At 55.9% G+C, this 16,750-nt stretch overlaps 3 protein-coding genes across 8 annotated transcripts in view; 2 read left to right on the top strand and 1 right to left on the bottom strand.

The window, feature by feature from the left end:
- The window catches only part of CACNA1A (calcium voltage-gated channel subunit alpha1 A), a 307,593-nt gene extending 291,274 nt beyond the window's left edge, over positions 1 to 16,319 (top strand). For 3 of the 6 annotated variants that reach the window (XM_050769980.1, XM_050769977.1, XM_050769978.1), the window contains exons 39-47: positions 7,849 to 7,956; positions 8,124 to 8,224; positions 10,021 to 10,130; positions 10,239 to 10,377; positions 10,552 to 10,665; positions 12,119 to 12,154; positions 13,270 to 13,456; positions 13,779 to 14,029; positions 14,727 to 16,319. In XM_050769980.1, the coding sequence (XP_050625937.1) occupies positions 7,849 to 7,956; positions 8,124 to 8,224; positions 10,021 to 10,130; positions 10,239 to 10,377; positions 10,552 to 10,665; positions 12,119 to 12,154; positions 13,270 to 13,456; positions 13,779 to 14,029; positions 14,727 to 15,443 (1,763 nt within the window). In that variant the 3' untranslated portion in view covers positions 15,444 to 16,319. The remainder of the gene's footprint in view (positions 1 to 7,848; positions 7,957 to 8,123; positions 8,225 to 10,020; positions 10,131 to 10,238; positions 10,378 to 10,551; positions 10,666 to 12,118; positions 12,155 to 13,269; positions 13,457 to 13,778; positions 14,030 to 14,726) is intronic. The other 3 variants (XM_050769982.1, XM_050769981.1, XM_050769983.1) reach the window with 2 other exon arrangements.
- Positions 1 to 16,750, bottom strand: part of YJU2B (YJU2 splicing factor homolog B) — a 595,535-nt gene that overhangs the window by 551,194 nt on the left and 27,591 nt on the right. The gene's annotated exons all lie outside the window — the stretch shown is intronic.
- STX10 (syntaxin 10) overlaps positions 1 to 16,750 on the top strand; it is a 121,616-nt gene that overhangs the window by 44,633 nt on the left and 60,233 nt on the right. The window lies entirely within an intron of this gene.

The following is a 16,750-nucleotide window of genomic DNA, read 5'->3' on the forward strand; positions in this document are numbered from 1 at the left end:
TTGGCTCCCTGCAACCTCCACCTCCCAGGTTCAAGCGATTCTTCTGCCTCAGCCTCCCAAGTAGCTGGTATTACTGGCATGCGCCACCACGCCCGGCTAATTTTTTGTATTTTTAGTAGAGACGGGGTTTCACCATTTTAGCAGGATGGTCTCGATCTCCCGACCTCGTGATCTGCCCGCCTCAGCCTCCCAAAGTGCTGGGATTACAGGCATGAGCCACCTCACTGGGCCTCTGGTATTTTAATTATATCTGCAAAGTCCCTTCATAGCCTGGGCAGTGATCCCTAGATTAGTGTTTGAATAAACAGAATCTTGGCGGAAGGGCAGGTTTGAAGTCTGCCTACCACAGTTCCTTCATCTGTACAACGGGTCTAACAACACCCCCACTCTTCGCATGTAATGCCATCGTAACTCAGCTGCTGTGGCACTCTGAGGATCTGTGTTCAGGGGTCCCAAAACCACCCACAGGTTCAGTGATATCCTGGGAGAACTCAGAACTGAGAAAAGTTTTTATACTCACAGTTTATTGCAGTGAAAGAATACAGATTAAAATCTGCAAAGGGCCGGGCACGGTGGCTCACGCCTGTAATCCCAGCACTTTGGGAGGGTGAAATGGGCAGATTGCTTGATGTCACACAGTTCGAGACCAGCCTGACCAACATGGTGAAACCCTGTCTCTATTAAAAATACAAAAATTAGCCAGGCATGGTGGCTGGCGCCAGTAATCCCAGCTACTTGGAAGGCTAAGGTAGGGGAATCACTTGAACCCGGGAGGCAGAGGTTGTAATGGGCCGAGATCCTGCCACTGCACTCCAGGCTGGATAGAGTGAGACTCTATTAGAAAAAAAAAAAAAAATCTGCAAAGGGCCAGGCGTGGTGGTTCACACCTGTAATCCTGGCACTTTGGGAGGGCAAGTTGGGCAGATCACTTGAGGTCACAAGTTTGAGACCACCCTGGCCAACATGGCAAAACCCCATCTCTACCAAAAATACAAAAATTAGGCATGGTGCCAGACCCCTGTAATCCCAGCTACTCAGGAGGCTGAGGCAGGAGAATCACATTAACCTGGGAGGTGGAGGTTGCAATGAGCTGAGACTGCGCCATTGCACCCCAGCCTGGGCGACAAGAGCAAAACTCTGTATCAAAAAAAAAAAAAAAATTAGTCGGGTGCGGTGGCTCATGCCTGTAGTCCCAGCTACTCCAGAGTCTGAGGCACCAGCATCCCTTGAACCCAGGAGACAGAGCTACATTAAGCCGAGATCGTGCCACTGCACTCCAGTCTGGGTGACAGAGCAAGACTCTGTCTCAAACAAACAAAATCCCAAAACATAAAATGTGCAAAGGAAGGGGATCTGGGGAAGGGTCCAGGAGACACCAGGCATGAGCTTCCAGTTGTCTGCTCCAGTGGAGTTGTGCAGATAACACTTAATTCTCCTTGCAATGTGTGACAACACGCACTGTTGTCACTGTACTGCCAACCAGGGAAGCTCACCTGAGCCTTGGTGCCGCAGGGATTTTATTGAGGGTTTGTCATGCAGGCAGGGCTGACCATAGTTACTCAGTCTCCAGTCCCTCAAAAGGTCAAACTGATACCATGTGGCTCAAGACCCCAACTATAAATCACATTGTTAGAATTAACTGTATGGAAAATTAGCCAGGCGTGGTGGTGGGCGCCTGTAATCCCAGCTACTCGGAAAGCTGAGGCAGGAAAATCACTTGAACCCAGGAGGCAGAGGTTGCAGTGAGCCGAGATCGCACTATTGCACTCCAGCCTGGGCAACAGAGCAAAAACTCCATCTCAAAATAAATAAATAGAATGAACTCTATGGGCCAGGTACGGTGACTCACACCTATAATCGTATGAGGCCAGGGGTTTGAGAACAGCCTGGGCAACATAGTGAGACCCTATCTCTTTTTTTTTTTTAAAAAAAAAAAAAAAAAGGCCAGGCACGGGGTGGCTCACGCCTGTTACTCCAGCACTTTGGGAGGCCAAGGCGGGCGGATCACGAGGTCAGGAGATTGAGACCATCGTGGCTAACATGGTGAAACCACATCTCTACTAAAAAATCCAAAAATAATTAGCTGGGTGTGGTGGTGGGAGCCTGTAGTCCCAGCTACTTGGGAGGCTGAGGCAGGAGAATGGTGTGAACCCGGGAGGCAGAGTTTGCAGTTTGCAGTAAGCTGAGATCACGCAACAGCACTCCAGCCTAAGCAACAGAGCGAGACTCCATTAAAAAAAAAAAAAAAAAAAAAAAAAAGGCCGGGCATGGTGGCTCATGCTTGTAATCCCAGCACTTTGGGAGGCCAAGACGGGTGGATCACAAGGTCAGCAGATCGAGACCATCCTGGCTAACACGGTGAAACCCCGTCTCCACTAAAAATACAAAAAATTAGCTGGGCATGGTGGCGGGCGCCTGTAGTCCCAGCTACTCGGGAGGCTGAGGCAGGAATATGGCGTGAACCCGGGAGGCGGAGCTTGCAGTGAGCCGAGATCGCGCCACTGCACTCCAGCCTGGGAGACACAGCGAGACTCAAAAAAAAAAAAATAATGAACTATACAGTGTGGCCCAAGGCTCCTTGCTAAATACAGACACTATTTTCAGGCAGGACATTTCAAAGGCTTACAGATCACCTCCTAGGAGCAAGTCAAGGACCAGTCCTTCCACTGGAATGTGCAGGGTTTGGACAACACCAGCCTGCTGAGCTAGTCCTTACTGCTCAGAACCCCAGAAAGTCCAGCCTGTGTGACACCTACTGGATTCCCTTCCTGAGGGTTTCAAAGAGTCCCGGAGATGTCCCTGCGTTTGGCTGTCGCAGTTGTTACTTATACCCCAGATGCCACTGAGTTCCCTGAAGACAATGATTTCCCAGATTTCTTTTGTGTGTGTGTGTGTTTTGTTTTGTTTTTTTGAGACGGAGTCTCGCTCTGTCACCCAGGCTGGAGTGCAGTGGCCTGATCTCACCTCCGCCTCCCGGGTTTACGCCCTTCTCCTGCCTCACCCTCCCGAGTAGCTGGGACTACAGGCGCCCGCCACCACACCCGGCTAATTTTTTGTATTTTTAGTAGAGACGGGGTTTCACCGTGTTAGCCAGGATGGTCTCAGTCTCCTGACCTCGTGATCCTCCCGCCTTGGCCTCCCAAAGTGCTGGGATTACAGGCGTGAGTCACCACACCCGGCCGATTCCCCAGATTTCTGAGCCAGGGGCCCCTCCACCTCTTATCCTCAGTGAGTGCCAGGCCTCATTCTGGCGTTCCACAGCTGAGCCAGGCTCTCGGGGTTAAAGAAGGTCAGGAGGGTGTGGGGACAGCAATGGAAGAGTGGTACTAATGGCAGCCCTTTGAGCAGATGCGAGTCTCAGGAGAGCATGACACGCTTTGTTTTCACAGTTCAGTTCACTTTCTAAGCACACTGAGCTTCCTTTCCAGCAGGTTAAGGGGCCGCAAGGGGGGACAGATTAACCTCAATCATTCTTCAGATTCTCGAAAGTGGTGCCACCATTCATTGCTGGAGATTGGGAGAAAGTGGGCAGGTCCATCTCGTTCTCTCTGTCTCTGTCTCTCTCTCTCTTCCCTGTCCATCTGTTTCTCCCACCCACCCCCTGTTCTCTCTGCCCAGAAGAATCTGGTTTTGTTTTTGTTTTGTTTTGTTTTTGTTTTTTGAGATGGAGTCTCTTTCTGTTTCCCAGGCTGGAGTGCAGTGGCTCAATCTCAGCTCACCACTGCAGCCTCCGCCTCCCGGGTTCAAGCAATTCTCCTGCCTCAGCCTCCCGAGTAGTTGGGATTACAGGTATGCGCCACCACGCCCAGCTAATTTTTGTGTTTTTACTAGAGACAGGGTTTCACCATGTTGGCCAGGCTGGTCCCTATCCTCTTGCAAGCCCCCGACCCCAGGCATTGAGGGCAGAGCCAACCACCTGCCTGAATCAATTAGCATATTAAACGTAAGCCCAGTTAGCATATCCAAATAGCAGCCCGCAGTGACATTCTAACTTCTGCGGAGAGCTCACAGCAAGGGCGTTCTACACTGGGCTGCCCACATACGAATCCGTGGACAGTACTCTAGGATTGCAAGGTGAAGAGAGACTATGTGTGGAGGTTGGGAATGGTGCTGAATGCCCCGCAGTGCACAGGACAGACCCCGCCACAGAGAATGTTTACCAAAGGCATGAGGATGAGAGCGGGGAGGGAGACAGCCTTGGGCAGCCCCACCTGGGAACATGAACCATTCGTGGGTGACTCTTGCCCACTTGCAGAGACACCTCCTATTCCTGATAGTCCCAGTGTTAATATAATTATTCTGTACTTGAGGCTGGGTGCAGTGGCTCACACCTGTAATCCCAGTGCTTTGGGAGGCCAAGGCAGGAGGACTGCTTGAGGCCACAAGTTTGAGATCAGCCTGGGCAACATAATGAGACCCCAGGACTACAAAAAAAGAAACATTTTCAGCCAGGCGGGATGGCTCACGCCTGTAATCCCAGCATTTTGGGAGGCCGAGGGGGGCGGATCACTTGAGGTCAGGAGTTGAAGACTAGCCTGGCCAACATGGTGAAACCCCATCTCTACTAAAAATGCAAAAAATTAGCCAGGCACAGTGGCATGTGCCTGTAATCCCAGCTACTTGGGAGGCCGAGGCAAGAGAATCACTTGAACCTGGGAGGCGGAGGTTGCCGTGAGCCAAGATCGTGCCATTGCACTCCAGCCTGGGCGATAGAGTGAGATTCTGTCCCAAAAATAATTAATTAATTAATTAATTTTCATTATCCAGGCATGATGGTATGTGCCTGTAGTCCCAGCTACTCAGGAGACTGAGGCAGGAGGATCACTTGAGCCCAGGAGTTGGAGGCTGCAGCGAGCTATGATCATACCACACTCCAGCCTGGGCAACAGAGCAAACCCTGTCTCTCAAAAATGGGGAGACACCAGCCATATTGGATTAGGGTCCTAGGGACCTCATTTAACCTTCATTATGTCCTTCAAGGCTCTATCTCCAAATATAGTCACACTGTAGGTTAAAGCTTCAATATGTGAATTTGGGGTGGGACTCAGTTCAGTTACCACAGCAGGCATTTTCTTTTTCTCCATGAGAAACTTTTTTTTTTTTTTTTGAGACAGGGTCTCACTCTGTCTCGCAGGCTGGAGTGCAGTGGCACAATCACAGCTCACTACAGCCTGCACCTCCCAGGCTAAGTGATCCTCCCACCTCAGCCTCCCAGGCAGCTGGGACTACAGGTGCACACCATCACACCCAGCTAATTTTTTTTTTTTTTTAAAGACAGGGTCTCCCTATGTTGCTCAGGCTGATAAAGTAACTTTTAATAGGAAATGTCATGTTTTCTTCTTTCTCTGTCTCTGAGAAGGGGCCACAGAGACCGAGGGCACCTCACTTGGCTATAGTAGACAGTAAACATAGCCACGAATTCCAGCTGCTCCCCATGAGGGAAGAAAAACTGTTACAGGTTGATGTCAAGAGCCAGGTACAGAGATTCAGTGGCTCATGCCTGGAATCCCAGAACTTCGGGAGGCTGAGGCACGAGGATCATTTGAAGTCAGGAATTTAAGACCAGCCTGGGCAACATAGCAAGACAAAAAAAAAAAAAATTAAGATTAGCCAAATGTGGTGGCACACTCTTGTAGTCTCAGCTATGCAAGAGGCTGAGGAGGCCAGGCGTGGTATATCACTCCTGTAATCCCAGCACTTTGGAAGGCTGAGGCAGGTGGATCACCTGAGGTCAGGAGTTGGAGACCAGCCTGGCCAACATGGTGAAATCCCATCTCTATTAAAAATACAAAATTAGCTGGGTGTGGTGGCACATGCCTGTAATCCCAGCTACTCGGGAGGCTGACACAGGAGAATCGCTCGAACCCGGGAGGTAGAGGCTGCAGTGAGCCAAGATCATGCCACTGCACTCAAGCCTGAGAAAGACAGAGCAAGACTCTGTCTCAAAAAAAAAAAAAAAGAAAAAAAGAGCGCACCCATAGAACCATCTACTCAAGAGGCTGACGTGGGTGGATTGCCTGAACCCAGGAGCTCGAGGCTTCGGTGAACAAGGATAGTGCCATAGGCTGGGCAACAGAGCAAGACCCTGTCAATCGATCAATCGATCGATCGATGATAGATAGATAGATAAAAAAAAAATTTTAATAAGCTGGGTGCAGTGGCTCATGCCTGTAATCACAGCACTTTGGGAGGCTGAGGCAGGCAGATCACCTGAGGTCAGGAGTTCGAGACCAGCCTGGCCAACATGGTGAAACCCTGTCTCTACAAAAATATAAAAATAGCCAGGCATGATGGCAGATGCCTGTAATCCCAGCTACTCGGGAGGCTGAGGTGGGAGAATCTCTTGAACCTGGGAGGTGGAGGTTGCAGTGAGCCGAGATCGTGCCATTGCACTCCAGCCTGAGTGAGAGCGAGACTCCATCTCAAAAATAATAATAAATGCTCTGGCCCCAAAGTGGCACATTACATGGTGCACACTCTATTAGCAAGAACTCATCACATGGCCCTACCAACCACAGGAGGAGCCCTCTCCTGTACTCAGGTAGGAGGGCCAGGAAACACCGGCAGAGAGCTTTAGTGACCACCATGACTGGGGTGAGGGACCAGGGATTGGCTGTAGGCCAAGGGCACGTCCATGGCATTGGAGACTTGGGAAAAGATCTCCTCTGGGCCACGCACGGTGGCTCTCATCTGTAATTCTAGCACTTTGGGAGGCTGAGGTGGGAGGATCGCTTGAGCCCATGAGATCGAGACTGCAGTGAGCAATGATTGCGCCATGGCACTCCAGCCTGGGCGACAGAACAAAACCCTGTCTCAAAAATCAAAATAAAACCAAAACCAAAACCTCCTCTGTTGGGGATGCTCCAGGGCGTCCGTCCCAGCCTTGGACAGATGGGTCACTGCAACAATAATCCTACAGCAGACAGTGTCCCAAGGCTGCACGCACATTGCTTTGATCATCAAACAACCAGGTAACAGCCGGGCATGGTGGTGCGCGCCTGTAGTCCCACCTACTCAGGAGGCTGAAGCAGGATAATCTCTTGAACCTGGGAGGTGGAGGGTGCAGTGAGCCAAGATCACGTCACTGTGATCTTTTTAACAGAGAGACACTGTTAAAAAAAAAAAAAAAAAAAAAAAAAAGAGAAAAGAAAAAACAGACCAGGCGCAGTAGCTCATGCCTGTAATCCCAGCACTTTGGGAGGCTGAGGAGGGTGGATCATCTGAGGTCAGGAGTTCGAGATGAGCCTGGCCAACATGGTGAAACCCCGTCTCTAGTAAAAATACAAAATTAGTCAGGCATGGTGGCGCACACCTGTAATCCCAGCTACTCGGGAGGCTGAGGCAGGAGAATCGCTTGAACCCAGGAGGCAGAGGTTGCAGTGAACTGAGATTGTGCCATTGCACTCCAGCCTGGGCAACAAGAGTGAAACTCCATCTCAAAAAAAAAAAAAAAAAAAAAAAAAAAACCAGGTGAGGCAAGTACTCTTGCTATTGTCTCCATTTCACAGATGGAGAAACTGAAGCACTAAGTGGTAGAGTAACCTAAGTCACGCAGCTGATAACTGGGAGACAAGATTGGGACCCAAGTTGCCCAGCTGTTCTCCATGTTGGGCTGTCTCCTGCACAGCTGCTTCATGGTCCTGGCCCCATCGAGAACCAGAGCCCACAAGGTCATTGCAGCAGCACTGGCCAGGGCCTCCTCTGGGCCAGGCCCTCAGGGAACTGGAGACCCCACAGAGACCAGAAAGATTGGGGTCTCGTTCTCAGGAGCCTCTGGCTTTGCAGCTGACCCAGAGTCCAGCTGACACCCAGGCAGACAGTCAGGGTCTGTCTGCACCCCCATTGCAGGAGGAGCGGACAAACAGCAAATGGACGCTGAGCTGCGGAAGGAGATGATGGCGATTTGGCCCAACCTGTCCCAGAAGACGCTAGACCTGCTGGTCACACCTCACAAGTGTAAGAGCCAAGCCCAGCCCTGGGATCCGATCCATCAGGACAGATGGAGGGGGAGGGAAAGAGGAGGCCTGGGGAGAGTGTCGGCCCCGGCTGGTATACACAGGGACCCAGGACAAGGGCCCTAAGGAGGCCTGCCCATGGTGAGCTCGCCCTGTGTGTGCCCCCAGCCACGGACCTCACCGTGGGGAAGATCTACGCGGCCATGATGATCATGGAGTACTACCGGCAGAGCAAGGCCAAGAAGCTACAGGCCATGCGCGAGGAGCAGGTGCGCTGTTCGCCGCTCTGGGGACATATGGGCTAGGGACAGTGGCTTGCATGTCACCATGGGAACCAACTGGAATATGAGGGTGGCAAAGCCCCAGGGCAGGTCCCTGAAAAGTAGGGACTAGGCCGGGCCCGGTGACTCAGGCCTGTAATCCCAGCATTTTGGGAGGCCGAGGCGGGCAGATCACCTGAGGTCAGGAATTCGAGATCAGCCTCAACATGGAGAAAGCCCGTCTCTACTAAAAATACAAAACTAGCCGGGCATGGTGGTGCATGCCTGTAATCCCAGGTACTCGGGAGGCTGAGGCAGGAGAATTGCTTGAACCTGGGAGGCAGAGGTTGCGGTGAGCCGAGATCGTGCCATTGCACTCCAGTCTGGGCAACAAGAGCGAAACTCTGTCTCAAAAAAAAGAAAAAAAGTAGGGGCTGGGCACGGCAGCTCACACCTGTAATCTCAGTGCTTTAAGAGGCCAGGGCAGAGGGATCGTTTGAGGCCAGTAGTTTGAGACCACTCTGGGCAACACAGTGAGACTCCATCTCTACAAAATAAAACATTAGCAAGGCATGGTGGTGCACACCTGTAGTCCCAGCTATTTAGGAGGCCAAGATGGGAGGATCACTTGAGGCCAGGAGTGGGAGACCAGCCTGGGCAACATAGAAAGACCCATATCTCTACAAAAAACAAAATTAGCTGCATGTGGCGGCATGCACCTGTGGTCCCAGCTACTTGGGAGGCTGAGGCAGGAGAATCACTTGAACCTGGGAGGTGGAGGTTGCAGCGAGCCAAGATCACACCACTGCACTCCAGCCTAGGTGATAGAGCAAGACTCTATCTCAAAAAAAAAAAAAAAAGTTCTTGCCAAAGACACATAATGTAGATTCATTCAGCTGCTCCACCAACACTTACTGAGTACCTACTGTGTGCAGGGTGCTGTTCTCAGTCCTCAGGGGCTCACCCATGGACAAAACAGGCCAGAGTCCCTGCCCTCAGGGAGCAGATATTCCAAGGGGGGAAATGCCAATGGTAGCAAATGACTGAATCGTGCGGCATCCAGCAAAGAGAAAGAAGTGTCATGGGGGAAGGTGGAGAAGAATCCAGAAGATAGGAGTACCCAGAGGAGGAGGGGATGCAATGGGAAATGGGTAGTTGGGGAACCTCCCTGAGACGGTGAAATGTAAGCAAAGGCTTGAAGGAAAAGGGGAGAGAGAGGGAGCTAAGCAATTCCTGGAAGGGTGTTCAAGGCAGAGGGAACAGCCAGTGCAAAGGCTCTAAGGCTGGACTGTGCCTAGGTTGTTTGGGGAACAGCAAAGAGGCCAGTGTGACGGAAAAGAGCAGGGAGGAGACAAGGGCAAGGAGGTGGTAGGGCAGATCCTTCAGGGTCATGGGAGCTGCAGGAAGGACCCTGGCTTTTACCCCAAGTGAAGTGGGAGCCATGGAGGGTTCTAAGCAAAGGAGAGATCCAACCCGACTCAGGTGTTCATGGGCACCCTCTGGTGGCTCTTGTGGAACAGTGGGGTTGAAGGTAGGAGCGGGAGACCTCGGAGAAGGTGCCTGCAGTGGGAGATGAGGAGGCGGGACCAGGCTGGGGCTATGACTTGGGTGGAGGAGTGAGAAGTGGTCCAGTTCTGTGTGGAATTGGAAGGAAGGGTCTAGATGGACGAGATCTGAGTGTGTGTGTGTGTGTGTGTGTGTGTGTATCTTGTGTGTGTATACTGGGGATGTCGCAATGCCTTCTGGGTACCACCATCCCACCACCCTGCCCTTGTCCACACACTACTCTCTGCTCCCTTCCCCAGGACCGGACACCCCTCATGTTCCAGCGCATGGAGCCCCCGTCCCCAACGCAGGAAGGGGGACCTGGCCAGAACGCCCTCCCCTCCGCCCAACTGGACCCAGGAGGAGCCCTGTGAGTGTCGCCCCTACTAGGGAGGTGGAGTGCAGGGGTGTCACGGTCTCCACGTTCTGGAAGCCGCCTAAGCACCCACTGCTACCCTGGCCTCTGTCCCCCATGCAGGATGGCTCACGAAAGCGGCCTCAAGGAGAGCCCGTCCTGGGTGACCCAGCGTGCCCAGGAGATGTTCCAGAAGACGGGCACATGGAGCCCGGAACGAGGTCCCCCCACCGACATGCCCAACAGCCAGCCTAACTCTCAGGTGCCTCTGTCCCCCAACTCCCCAACGGCTCCCAGGGCCCGGGTGGTTCAGGAGGAAGGGATCTGGGCCCCCCCCCCCACACACACACACACCTGCAGCTCCCTCCATCTGCAGACACCAGGGATCTGGAGGTCAGGCCCCAGGGCTCATCCAGCTTCGCCATCTGCTCCGCAGTCCGTGGAGATGCGAGAGATGGGCAGAGATGGCTACTCCGACAGCGAGCACTACCTCCCCATGGAAGGCCAGGGCCGGGCCGCCTCCATGCCCCGCCTCCCTGCAGAGAACCAGGTGAGGGCTATCACCACTGCCCTGGGGCTGGCCCCCTAACTCTGCACCAGGTGGGGCCGGGCCCCCCGCAACAAGCAGCCCAGTGCATCCCATCCCTGCCGGACTCAGGCCTGGGTAGAGACTCCTTGGGCCTCTGAAGCAATCTGCAGGCCCCACCCACCACCTGGCCACACCTGGAGCACCTGCACACCCTCCTCCCTCACAGAGGACGGAGAGGAAAGTGCTCCCCTGGGGCAGAGGGCAGTGGCCACTGCAAAATGGTCTCTGGCTGCCCTGGTTGGAGGTTGCAGACAGGGGAGGTTGTGGAAGATTAGTGGGTGCAGCAGGGTTCAACAGGGCCAGGTGACACCTGCCGCGAAGATCACCCCTACACAAACACACACACATGCTCAGCATGCATGCACACACACGTGCAGCTGTGCGCCTACTCAGATGCTTGCATACACACACACATGCGTGTGCACGTGGGCATATACACACTGCACATGTCCTCACACATGCACACATGTACGAGCACACGTGTCTGTATATGGGAACTTGACAGGTCCTAGGATGAAGTAGCAGAGTCTGGGGTGGGTCTGGGGGCAGCTGGGTTCCTATTTTCTGTCTGGTCTCTGTGGGGGTCACTGGGGGGGACAGGGGTGTGTGCTTGACGTGTGTCTGTGTGTGGCCGCTTCACCCAGCTGCCAGGCCCACCTGCAGATGATCTAGTTGCCCTGGACTCGTGGGACAGAGGGCCCAGAAGCATAGCTGGCTGCTCCCCCGGCCTGAGCAGCGGCGGCCCATGCACACAGCCGGCCTCTAGAGGAGAACAGGGCGTGGCTTCAAGAGCCTGGCCCGGGCGCGTGGCATGTGTGGCTGTGGCGAGCTTTCTGTGTGCTGTGTGTGGCGTCTGCACGGGGCAGGAGGCTGTGCTGTGCCTGGCTGGACCAGGGTCACCTGAGGGCCTGGCCTCTGGCTGCTGGGAACATGGGTTGGAGAGCACCCAGTGTGCATGCTGCTGCCCCCTCAGGACCGAGCTGCTGGGCCCCAGGAGGGGGTTGGGACAAGCCCAGCTGACGGCTACCACGTGGAAGCTTTGAGCATCAGCTGGAGCCAGGGGTTGGGGTGTGCATCGCATGAGGCAGAGCCCAGGGCCAGGGGCTCGAGGCTGCGCCATCCCGTCTTTCAGTCCCATGCCTCTGCCATCTGTCTGTCTGTGTCTCCTGTCTGTCTCCTCTGTACCCATGGGAATGGAGGACATCCAGCCCTGGGGGCCCAGGACACCCACCCGCCAGGACTTTAACTTTTCTTTTCCTTCCTGCCTTCTCCCTCCGATTTCTCTTGATGCCAGTGCCACCCCCCTCCCTGGCTTCTTCTCCATGTACCGCCTCCTCACTCTCCCTCTTGCCTTTTATATTTATTTTCTTCTTTCTGTTTTTTCTGTGTGCACCATCCCATGGGGCTGTGACAGAGGAGAAGGGGCCGGCCACGTGGGAATAACCTCAGTGTATGTACCGCGCCTGCCCAGCGCCCAGCAGGGCTCCGGCCCCCTCTTCCTCCCCACCCCCCCTCCAGGGAGTCCCGTCATCTCTCACCCTCACCCTCAGACCCCACCCTTTCTTTGCCAATCTCACCCTCTCCCCCATGGAGCCCAATCCTTGTGTGTGGTGTCCTGTGTGTGCCCCCCACCCATACGCCCTGGTGGGCGGGGCCATCCCCATCCTCACTCCTACCACCTTTTCTTCAGGGCCCCCTACGCCAGAGGACGCGGGCTCTCCAAGAGCCTGGCCCACCCTGCACCTCTTTCTGGGGGGCTTCTTCCCCTACCACCACCACCAACCCATGGTCCTGCAGCTCCTACCTGGAGCCACCAGTGCTCAGCTGGGCTGGACCTTGGGAGGCGGACATCTGCCCCATCTCCCTCCTTCCCTCCTCTGCCTGCTGCAGAGAAACCTGTGTCAGGGCTTGACCCAGGGGTGCAGCACCCGGGAAAAGAGTGGGCCCCCAGAGCCTCAGGTGCCTGGGTATCCCCCACCCCCACCCAGAGCTCCCTAGCGTGGGCCTCACCAGAAGGACTCAGACTTGCGGGGGCAGCGAGCACAGCCCCGTTAGCCGGGAGGACCTGGAGCTGCCCTGCCGGGCACCTGTCCTGAGCCCATAGGTCAGCCAGCCACAGAGTCGGAGGCTTCTCACCTTCCCAGGAGAGCAAGCTGGGGCAGGGATGAGGGCAGCAGTCGGGGCTCCCAGGTTTGCACCCTGGATGTATGAGGGCAGGGCTTCCCTCTGGCCAGCCTGAGCCTGCCCAACCCTGGCTGGGCCCCAGGGGCTGGAGGATGAGGGTCAGATCTTTCTGGTCAGAACCCAGGATGGGCTCAAAAGGAGCAGTCTTGTCTCTGAGGGACAGAGGAGTCCTCACGCTCTACCCTCAGAGGCCTGGCCACACTCAGAGCCCTGAATGATCAGGGGGAGCCAAGGCCCCACGGCACCCCCTGGCCCCTGCCCCAGGATGGTCACACTCCAGTCATCAAAGGCCGCCGCCAGGCTGCCGCGATGGGGCAGGAAGGACCGGGACCACTTGGTGCTAGCTGCTGACCCCAGCCCACTGGCCTGTCCCCCTCCCAGACCATCTCAGACACCAGCCCCATGAAGCGTTCAGCCTCCGTGCTGGGCCCCAAGGCCCGACGCCTGGATGACTACTCACTGGAGCGGGTCCCACCCGAGGAGAACCAGCGGCACCACCAGCGGCGCCGCGACCGCAGCCACCGCACCTCTGAGCGCTCCCTGGGCCGCTACACCGACGTGGACACAGGTGGGCACCGACATGGACACAGATGGGCAGCCCCGTGGGGCTCAGGGACAAGCGGAACAGAGGAGAGGGGAGGAGAAGGCAGGGCGGGGGAGACACTGAGGAAGGAGAAAGGGAAAGGCCTCCTTGGAGAGGGGACAGAGGCGGCCAGGCAGCGGCTGCAGGAACCTGGGTACAGCCCCGTCCCCCCGACCCACTGACCTGCCTTGGTCTAGGGGATCTCTAGGGCCCTACACCCTCCGGGTGGCCTCCTGTGTGTGCATCTGCACCACTTGTCCCTCACGACCACCTGTCTGTCTGTCTGTCCCACCCTCGCCCGGCCCAGGCTTGGGGACGGACCTGAGCATGACCACTCAATCCGGGGACCTGCCGTCGAAGGAGCGGGACCAGGAGCGGGGCCGGCCCAAGGATCGGAAGCATAGACAGCACCACCACCACCACCACCACCACCACCCCCCGCCCCCTGACAAGGACCGCTATGCCCAGGAACGGCCAGACCACGGCCGGGCGCGGGCCCGGGATCAGCGCTGGTCCCGCTCGCCCAGCGAGGGCCGAGAGCACATGGCGCACCGGCAGGTGGGTGCGGCTGCAAGTGACCCCAGGCTGGGCTCACGGGCGGGGAGGCGGGGAGGAGAGAAGGGGACCCCCTACCCGACAGCCACTCTGGGCAAAAGTCCCCCGATCCCGGCTGTGACCACCTCCCATCCTGCCCCCAAGCCACAGGGGTGCCCGGCGGCCGGAGCAGACACGGCTCCCGGCCACATCAGCTGCCCATGCTGTCCCCCCAACACCCCCGCCCACCCGCCGCCCCCTCCCCGCCGCCCGCAGCTGCTTCCTCCTCGGTTGTGGATCACATTTGAGTTCTGGGCCGCGCCGCCCGACCTTTCGCTTTCCTTTAACCCGGCTTCCGTTTTTGTTTCGATTATAATTTGTCTTCTGGACGCCTGTGAGTAATTTTTGAAACTTCTGCTATTTTTAACCCCGAAACTTACAAAACTCCATTTCTCATTTCTCTTTTCACTTTGTTGTGTTGGTTTTCGACTCCTCCCCTCCCTCCTTGTCTCACTCCCCCTCCTCCCCTCCCTCCTCCCTGTGGCTGTTGCTTTTTTCCATTCAAATGTCCTGTGTCCCCCCCCCTCCTCCTCCTCCCCCTCCTCCTCCCTCCCCTCCCGGCCCTTCTCCCTTGGCTCCCCTCTCTCCCTCCCAATCCTGTGTCTCCTTTGATTTTGTTGTATCTTTTTTTTTGATTTCCTTTGTTTCAATTTTCGTGTAGGGCAGTAGTTCCGTAAGTGGAAGCCCAGCCCCCTCAACATCTGGTACCAGCACTCCGCGGCGGGGCCGCCGCCAGCTCCCCCAGACCCCCTCCACCCCCCGGCCACACGTGTCCTATTCCCCTGTGATCCGTAAGGCCGGCGGCTCGGGTCCCCCGCAGCAGCAGCAGCAGGCGGTGGCCAGGCCGGGCCGGGCGGCCACCAGCGGCCCTCGGAGGTACCCAGGCCCCACGGCCGAGCCTCTGGCGGGAGATCGGCCGCCCACGGGGGGCCACAGCAGCGGCCGCTCGCCCAGGATGGAGCGGCGGGTCCCAGGCCCGGCCCGGAGCGAGTCCCCCAGGGCCTGTCGCCACGGTGGGGCCCGGTGGCCGGCATCCGGCCCGCACGTGTCCGAAGGGCCCCCGGGTCCCCGGCACCACGGCTACTATCGGGGCTCCGACTACGACGAGGCCGACGGCCCGGGCAGCGGGGGCGGCGAGGAGGCCATGGCCGGGGCCTACGACGCGCCACCCCCCGCACGACACGCGTCCTCGGGCGCCACCGGGCGCTCGCCCAGGACTCCCCGGGCCTCGGGCCCGGCCTGCGCCTCGCCTTCCCGGCACGGCCGGCGACTCCCCAACGGCTACTACCCGGCGCACGGACTGGCCAGGCCCCGCGGGCCGGGCTCCAGGAAGGGCCTGCACGAACCCTACAGCGAGAGCGACGACGATTGGTGCTAAGCCCGGGCGAGGTGGCGCCCGCCCGGCCCCCCACGCACCCCACGCACACACCCCACCCGAGGAGCCGCGCAGAGGCGGCGGGGGCCCAGCACAGAGGGCCCGGGAGAGGGCCAGCCGGGAGACCCCAGACTCTGGAGAGACCAGGGCTGGGCCACAAGGGTGTCCCGCAGAGACCCTCGGCCAGAAGAGACCCTCCTGGGCAGCCACGGCGCCCCCCACCCAGCCCCGATCCCCCCCACCTACGACGGGCTCTCGGGTGGGAGGCAGGGGGCAGACAAACCACACCGCCAAGGGATTTGAATTAACTCAGCCATTTTTGGAGAACTTTGGGGAACATGGAAAACAAAAAAAACAAAAAACAAAAAAAAACATTTTTAAAAGAAAAACGGGGAGAAAAAAAATAGCTTCTATTGATGAGTTTTATCATCTCAATTGAATCTTTCCTTTCCCTGATGAACGAGAGCTGGTGGCCGAGTGCGGCAAAGAAGCCGGAAGGAACCGGAACCCCAGCGCCCAGCACCCATCACCAGACACACTCATATCCACACACGTTCTCAGACACACACAGGAGTGCTTGCCGGTTATACCAAACCCTACTATTACTGCCTGCAGAAATCAATTAAAAAAAATAATAACAATAAACAATTTTAAAAAGGACAAAAAAATTAATGATTGAGAAAAGAGGCATTTTTTTCTGACATTTGGTCCTGCTTGAAATAACAAAAGAAGAAAAAAAAAACCCACCATGACCACCGATTCCTTTGCTTCTTTTTTCCTTTTTTCCTACCTTGTTTGAAAACCGTGGGCTTGGGACTGTGAATTATTGCATGACATTCAAAAAGAAAAAAAAAAATAAAAAAAGTTGAATCAAAGGGTTTTTGGATGGGAGTGGTCTTTATCCCTTGGCTAGGTGCTGCCTGGGTGGGTCTCTCTTGGGGAATCATACAAAGAGGCACTTTGTTAGCTCCTAGAAGCAATGTTTGAAAGCGACAAAGAGGCCAGGCATTGTTGTGCACGCCTGTAATCCCAGCACTTTGGGAGGCCGAGGCAAATGGATCACTTGAGGTCAAGAGTTCGAGACCAACCCAGCCAACATGGCAAAACCCCATCTCTACTAAAAAAAAAAAAAAAAAAAAATTAGCCACGCGTGGTTGCACACACCTGTAATCCCAGCTACTCCGGAGGCTGAGGCACGAGAATCACCTGAGCCTGAGAGGCGGAGGTTAACAGTGAGCCAAGATCCCACCACTGCACTCCAGCCTGAGTGACAGAGTGAGACTCTGTCTTTAAAAAAAAAAAAAAAAGGC

Source organism: Macaca thibetana, chromosome 19 (assembly GCF_024542745.1).
Source record: "Macaca thibetana thibetana isolate TM-01 chromosome 19, ASM2454274v1, whole genome shotgun sequence".
Classification (NCBI taxonomy): domain Eukaryota; kingdom Metazoa; phylum Chordata; class Mammalia; order Primates; family Cercopithecidae; genus Macaca; species Macaca thibetana.